The sequence below is a fragment of the Lithobates pipiens genome, unplaced genomic scaffold, assembly GCF_037356315.1.
Source record: "Lithobates pipiens isolate NorthernLeopardFrog02 unplaced genomic scaffold, aLitPip1_a1.2 Scaffold_18, whole genome shotgun sequence".
NCBI lineage: Eukaryota > Metazoa > Chordata > Amphibia > Anura > Ranidae > Lithobates > Lithobates pipiens.
In genome coordinates, this window is record NW_027507758.1 from 31,173,167 (window position 1) to 31,181,213 (window position 8,047).

At 43.2% G+C, this 8,047-nt stretch overlaps 1 protein-coding gene across 4 annotated transcripts in view; it reads left to right on the plus strand.

The window, feature by feature from the left end:
* The window catches only part of CLHC1 (clathrin heavy chain linker domain containing 1), a 55,598-nt gene extending 48,980 nt beyond the window's left edge, over positions 1–6,618 (plus strand). For 3 of the 4 annotated variants that reach the window (XM_077485529.1, XM_077485532.1, XM_077485531.1), the window contains 2 exons: positions 779–958; positions 5,730–6,618. In XM_077485529.1, the coding sequence (XP_077341655.1) occupies positions 779–958; positions 5,730–5,926 (377 nt within the window). In that variant the 3' untranslated portion in view covers positions 5,927–6,618. Of the gene's footprint in view, positions 1–778; positions 959–4,206; positions 4,292–5,729 lie in introns of all 4 variants that reach the window. The other variant, XM_077485530.1, reaches the window with a different exon arrangement.
* The last annotated feature ends 1,429 nt before the right edge of the window (positions 6,619–8,047 follow it).

Genomic DNA, 8,047 nt, shown 5'->3' on the forward strand with positions numbered 1-8,047 from the left:
GAAGTGGATAAATTGCCAAAAGTGGCTGGCTGTAGGCTGAACTAATGAAGCAGATAATGGTAACCAGGTGAGTCAGTGTGGAAACAATGAGTGGCTGGTAATTACCTGACAGCTGAGCAGCCAGAACACTGAGAAGAGAGCCGCTAAAAGCCCAGCCCTGACAGGTTCTCTAACAAACCTCTGAGGGCTTCACAGAACAGTTGTATTTATACTGAGATTAAATGACACACAGGTGGATTCTATTTACTAATTACCGGTAGGTGACTTCTGAAGGCAATTGGTTCCACTAGATTTTAGTTAGGGGTATCAGAATAAAGGGGGCTGATTACAAATACACGCTACACTTTTCACATATTTATTTAAAAAAAAATTGAAAACCATTTATCATTTTCCTTAAGCTCCACAATTATGTGCCACTTTGTGTTGGGGTAAAAGTGCCCAGTATTGAAGTGGTTAAGCTAAAGAAAACAGCAAGGGTTTAATACTACTTTAATGATTAAATGTCCACTTTAATGCATATGATTTTAAAGAGTTAAAAACACTAAAGATGATTCATTTAGGAAAATGATTGGTGTGCATAGATTACAGCACATCTTTGCTTTTTAGGTTTGTAAAAAAGGGCCAAAATTATCACTTTAATGGATATAATGTTAAATAAATGACGCTCAAATACACAGTTTTCTCCTATTAGCGATTATGGCAATGAGGTCCACGAAAAGGACCAACAATCTGAAAACATTTCATTAGTTAATAAAGGCCTTATCTGTTTTTCATACAGATGATTACCTATTTCTCCTTAAGAAATGTCCCACCATGGATCTTATTAATGGTTTGACCAAAGAGTGGGACGGGAAGCCAGCTGTACTGTCTGTAGGTCAGGCTGTGTTATCTCTGCTGTGCACAGATCACAAGGAATATGGATTCAAGCTTCTGGAGAACATCAACCAATGTGGAGAAGGTAAGTAGACATCTGTGGATTTTACACAAGCTTTTTTTTTATACTAACTCATTGCCTAAAGCTGAATTCCAGGAGTTCAGCAACTTTGTAAAAGTGAAGGCACATTATAAGTTATGTCCAACTAGGTGCATGACACCCCCTACACTTCTCTCTATTATTTACATCTAACAGGTTTATTCCTCTGTGAGAGAGACACTCTGGGATCTGAGAGGAGAGATGCACACACATCAGCTATGTCAGCCCCTCCCCTCTGCTGCGCATTTACAGAGGCCTTTGTATTTTTTTTAAGGTGTTCACATAATACCAAGCCTTCTGTGATTGGGCAGAAGGATTGGAGGGGTAGGCATAGCAGCTGTTAAAGATGCAAAGTTCAGAAGGATCAGCATTGGGCTCCCGGAAATACAGCGGTTTATTCCTCTGTGAGAGAGACACTCTGGGATCTGATAGGAGAGGTGCACACACAGCAGCTATGTCAGCCCTTCCCCTCTGCTGTGCATTCACAGAGGCCTTTGTATTTTTTTAAGGTGTTCACATAATACCAAGGCTTCTGTGATTGGGCAGAAGGATTGGAGGGGTAGGAATAGCAGTTGTTAAAGATGCAAAGTTCAGAAGGATCAGCATTGCGCTCCTAGAAATACAGCGATAGCCATCTCCCGGGAGTACTGTAAACCTGCCAAATGTAAATAATAGAGATTAGTCCAAGAGGTGTCATGCAACTCCTTGGAATTAACTCAGATGGAGATTTACTAAAACTGGTGCATGCAGAATCTTGTTCAGCTGTGCATAGTAAGCAATCAGCTTCTAGGTTTTATTGGCAAAGCTTAATAGAACAAGCTGAAGTTAGAAGCTAAATGGTTACTATGCACAACTGCACCAGATTCTGTGTGCACCAGTTTTTGTAAATTGTGTACCTTCACTTTTTAGAAAGTGGCTGAATTCCTGGAATTCAGCTTTAAAGGAGAATTCCAGATATGCATATTTGTGCATAGTTACATTAGCCCAGCATGGACTATTTATATACTATACCTGTGGGATCCCTCTGGAAGCTGACAGTCACTGTAGTATGCACCACTACTCCAGTGATCTTCACCAGCTTCCAGGTCCCGTGCTGGGTGGCTGCCCTGCTGCATTGTGAACACAGCAAGCACCATTCAGAGAATTCTTTTCCTTTTCAAATTGAAAACAAAGCATTCAATGATTGGATGAGGCAGAGCCCCACCTCTCTGGTGACATCACACTCTCCACCTTGTCCAATCAGAGAATGCTTTGCATTTTTTCAATAAATACAAAGAATTCTTTGAATGTCGCCTGTACTAAGAGGCCAACCTCCTATGTTCACAGTCCAGCAGAGCAGCCGCTAGTGCAGATGTTAACTGTTTCTGTTGTGCAGTCAGGGGGCGGTAAAACCATGACTTAACCACCTACTTTTAACCCTTCCCATGTAAATGAGGTCTTAGGGACCCTACAGTGTGATCTCCACCCAAGGTCTCAGTTCTCTCATCTATCTGCGACATACTTTGATATAGACAGATGTACTGCTGGCATCAATTCAATGTGTTATTGTGTCAGAAATTGTGAAGAGGATATTCAGCGGCCACAGCAGCTGCCAGAGCCGGGAACTGAGAAGGAAGATGCAGTGCTGGGATCTTGAAGAGTGTTAAGCTTGTTATTAAATCTGATTCTATATGAATTATGCGTGGACGCACCCTTTATACCTGGTTATTGCAGTTTGTCCATAGAAAGTAAAGAGTGGAAACAATGGATTAGAACTGCAATTAAAACATTTGAGTAGTTTTCCTTATATATAATAATGACTTCCAAGAATGAGAAGGAAGGGAAATGTAATTAATAGGTCTCGTTCATCTCCTGACCACAGATAGATCTTTCCAGCGCTTGTGATTTGAGTGCCTGGAAATGTAACTGTTGAATGCCAGGAAAGGATGGTCATGTCAGTCATTTCATAGTCCTCTAATGCCCAGTACACAAGACCGGTTTTCCCGTCGGAATAAACTCTGAAGGTTTTTCCGACGGAATTCCGCGGAAGCTGTCTTGCGTAGGCACAATCACACCATATTCTGACCATCAAGAACATGTACACGTGACGTACAACACGTACGATGGGACTACAAAAAGGAAGTTCAGTAGCCAGTAGCTTCCGTCTCGTACTTGCTTCAGAGCATGCGTCGTTTTTGGTACGCCGGAACACCATACAGACGAGCGGTTTTCCTGATAGGAATTGGTTCCGTCTGAAAAATATAGAACGTGTTCTCTTTCTAGGTCCGTCAATTTTTGACTTAGAACATCCGATGGGGCATACACACGGTCGGAATATACAATGAGAAGCTCCCGTCTGACTTTTTCTGACCGTGTGTACGGGGCATGATAGTAGACAGTTACAAAGTAGAAGCTGCTTCATAGCAATATATACAAATAATTTGATTTTGCTAGTAAGCTGGATGTAGCTCCCATCCTTTGGTTGTCTTGTTAAGCTGTATTGTTTTAGATACAATGAAGAACCTCTCTGCCGTCCTCCTCAATGTTGGGTCTGGAACCATTTTTTTAAAGAAGACTTTTTACCCCTCTCTTAAACCCCATACACACTATCAGATTATCTGCTGAGTTTTTCCTTCAGATTTACCAAAACCATGTAGTAGAAGGACCTGCCTGATTGCTTACACATTGAAACTCCTAAAGTTTGTCCTCATATTATATGGTTTTGGTAAATCTGAAGGAAAAACTCAGCAGATAATCTGATAGTGTGTATGGGGCTTTAGTGTCATTCTCTGTCCTTGTTCTCCAATCTACACTTTAGTAGCAGTTCTCTCCCCATCTCACTGTCACTGGTCTTCTCTTGTGTCTGCTCTGCTCTCTCTCCTCAGTACTTCTTCTTCTGCTCCTTCATACCATATCAGTTCTCCTTTTTCTGGGCTTGTTATGTTGCTTTAACTAGTGAGTGTTTCTTGTATACTCTGTGTTCCTCCTACCCAATGTTCTCAGTGTCTAAAGTCCATATATAATGACTATATAGATTCCCACTCAGAAGGATGAGGTTATCTGAATGGTAATGGATCTGGGAGTATATGGCTCTGTAAATTCTTGAACTACCATTGGGATTGCTCGGGGATTGGCTGCTGTTTCGATCGATGTATATAAGGACCATTACTGGCCTTATTATCATACAATCTGTGAAGTAGTTTTTTATACTGTTTATACTATGATGTCAATATATTTACCCCCTTTTTTTGGAGGTGGGAGTTGCATCCGGGATGGTGGATTTGTCCACAAAGTGGAGAACCTGTATGTGTTTTCTTTGACTCCCGCCCTGGTGGTGAGGTTTGTTTACCTTTTTCTCTTTTTCTATGTTTTTTTTTTTTACTATGCAAAATATTAATGCAGCACTGACCCCCAAAGGAGCTGCTGGTTTTATTTGGGCTTACCATTACCTCCTTGTTTGCTTCTCCGTCTTGGGGTTCCCGTGGTAGATGGCCCAAAGAATGTAGAAAATTACACTGAATCTTCTTTTGGGTTATTTATTTAGAACAGAAACAGAGTCTTTCAATAAAGGGTAGAGGGTTAGGAGTGAGTTCAGGTACTTGTATTGCAAAAAAATGGAAGTCTTTAGAGAAAATCCAGAGAATAGAGACCATTTCACAACTGGATTTAACAACCCCCGGATAGACCTCTCTCACTAGGCCTAGCAGCCAGTGGGGTGCTCGACAAAGTCTGTGCCACGGAGATACACTTGAGTGTTACTGAGGGATGTGGATAAATTTAAAGAACTGACATACAGTACTAGGTTCTCTCAGCCGATCCGGCAATACCGTATGAGTGTTGATCCAGGTTGCGTCCTTCAACTAAGCCTCCAGGCTCCTCCAGAGAAACCAGCCTTGCCCACGGTCTTCTCCTGAAAGAGTCCTCCCCTGGGGTTCTTCGGTTGCTGGACCTCTTCCTTCAGATGAGACGGCACCGGACCACCCTTGGATCAGTAGGCCCCAAAATCCACTGGGGCCTGTCCCTGCAGTTGCATCGCCTTGGGCCAGGAGAGCCATGGGGCTGGGTCAGGAGGACCACCAGAACCGAACAGACAGAAAATCCAAAATGGAAAACCTGAAGTACGTGGCGTCGGTACCTTAAATATCACCCCCCAGAATGCACAGCAGGAAAACACTCCCACTGGGCTGATTCCCGAGAGAATAATGGCATTCAATGCACCCAGCTAGACTGCGTTTCTACTCTTGCCGGTGGTGACAGCGACACCTGCGGTCAAGGAAAACCCAGTGCAACCCAGCTGGACTGGTACTGAAACCAGAAATTTAGAGAAATAGGCCCGAAACCCAACTGTGGTTTCAGGCAAATTAACTTTTCAAAAAACATAGCGCCTGCTCGTCAGGAGCCAGTGCTACATTAATAAAAAGATATTTGCCCAAAAAAAAAAAAGACCACGCCACTAATTCTAAAAATCCATTGACATTTTATTTTTTAAAAGACCCTTGGGAACAAGCATAGGAATACAGCAGGAGGAGTGAGACAGTGTTAGTTACTTTTCTAGTAGCTGTGGTAAAGATGCAGAAGCAAGAACTCCATAAGAGCAATCTTACTAATGGAGTCTCCAAGACAAATAAGAACCTCCTGGATAAATCATTTATGTGCACCCATGTAGTGTACAGTATATTATGTTTCCAAACCATTCACAATGTTTTGCTTTTTTACCTAAACTACGCCTTATTTTTATTTATTAAGACTAGTGCCCAACATTCGATCTTTTCCGCAGATGCTCTAGAGCAGGTCATTCTTAATGATGCAGTATGCACAGCGGAAGGTTGGGTGGAAATCGCAGAAGAATGCTCCAACAACAACTACAGGCGACTGTCTGAAAGGATCATGTCTGTTGTCATATCACAAGATGGAGTGATGGAGATTCCACCGAAAGACGAAGATGCAAAAATTATGGAACACGTGTATATGTAATTCTTGTGGCGTGGCAGCAGGGGGAGCACTGCTACTGACATGCAAAATCAATTCTATTCTACAATCTAGGCTAAAGCTACATTTGTTATTTTGTGTCTGTGATGTAATTCTCTATCTGTGTGTGTGCGCATATATATAGTATTTTTGTTTGTCTAAAAAAAAAAGGCTTTGTTCAGACAGGTGTTGACGCCCGTCCTGCACGCAGGCTCTCTTTTATACTGCGACAGCCTGTAGAGGTGGATGCAGAAACAGCGACTACATGGACAGTCGCATGTCAAAATGTGACGGCTGTGCTGGAGTAGATGTACGGATCCAAACACACACTGCCTGCGTTCAGAACTGTGCGCCCACTCCTGCACATGATCTGATCGATCAAAATACAATAGTATCTATAAACTAAGTATCTCAGTTCTGCTGATCAATACAAAATGAGAAATAATTATCCACCCTGGCCGATTGACTCAGTTTGATCGACTCCCAACTAAACTAGTGTCTAAATTATTTGTGGCTAAATACTTGTTATGAAGTTTAGAGAATATAGGTTAAAAAAAAAAGAAAAACTCAGAATTTGCTGTGGATTGACCATATATAAGGTGTTATAAATAAGGAATTGATGTACAAGCTGTATAAGTGATAAGTATCATATCTAATAATAATGTATTTTGGTTTGTAATGATGAAAAATTTACAATAAAGAAGAAATTTAAAAAGAACAACTAGTGTCTAAATCAATTGGAAGGGAATTTGCAGTTCTGATGCAATTGGCTTGATAGAATCACGCATGGGGTATGCAGGGTGCAATATGTTGGATTAGTATTCCTGCAAGAGGAAGTTCACATATATAGCAGAACCTTGGATTACGAGCATAATGCGTTCCAGGGGAATGCTTGTAATCCAAAGCACTCACATATAAAAGTGTGTTCCTCAGGTCACCCCTGAGATAATCTGCAAAGCAGCAAGCTGGTCCTCGTTTTCCATGTTTGTGGCTCACGACAGCCTAGTCTCACCCAGGGGCGGATCCAGAGCCTAGTCTCGGAAGGGGTACTGCTAGAAAATATGTTTTTTTGGGGGCAATTTATCGGGGAAATGGCTGGTATTGTCGCTTCAATCATCACGGCACCATGGCTGTTATGGTGTCAGGATGATTGAAGCGTATTATTTCTATTACATTGTAATATAAAAATAAATGGTTCACCTCACCATAATGCAGAATCAGTGGGAGCCCTGAGGGTGTCACTTTCCACGTCACTTGCCACACACTGCACATTGTCACTTGTCACCAAATGCGTATTGTCACTTGCCACGTCACCTGCCACACATTGCGGATTGTCACTTGCCACGTCACCTGCCGCACATTGCGGATTGTCACTTGCCACGTCACCTGCCACACATTGCGGATTGTCACTTGCCACGTCACCTGCCGCACATTGCGGATTGTCACTTGCCACGTCACCTGCCACACATTGCGGATTGTCACTTGCCACGTCACCTGCCACACATTGCGGATTGTCACTTGCCACGTCACCTGCCACACATTGCGGATTGTCACTTGCCACGTCACCTGCCACACATTGCGGATTGTCGCTTGCCACGTCACCTGCCGCACATTGCGGATTGTCACTCGCCACGTCACCTGCCGCACATTAAGGATTGTCACTTGCCACACGTTGCAGATTGTCACTTGCCACGACACCTGCCACACATTGCGGATTGTCACTTGCCACATAGCCTGCCACACATTGCGGATTGTCACTTGCCACATAGCCTGCCACACATTGCGGATTGTCACTTGCCACATAGCCTGCCACACATTGCGGATTGTCACTTGCCACATAGCCTGCCACACATTGCGGATTGTCACTTGCCACATAGCCTGCCACACATTGCGGATTGTCACTTGCCACATAGCCTGTCACTTGCCACATAGCCTGCCACACATTGCGGATTGTCACTTGCCACATCACCTGCCCCACATTGCGGATTGTCACTTGCCACGTAGCCTGCCACACATTGCGGATTGCCACTTGCCACTAAGCCTGCCACACATTGCAGATTGTCATTTGCCACGTAGCCTGTCACACATTGCGGATTGCCACTTGCCACTAAGCCTGCCACACATTGC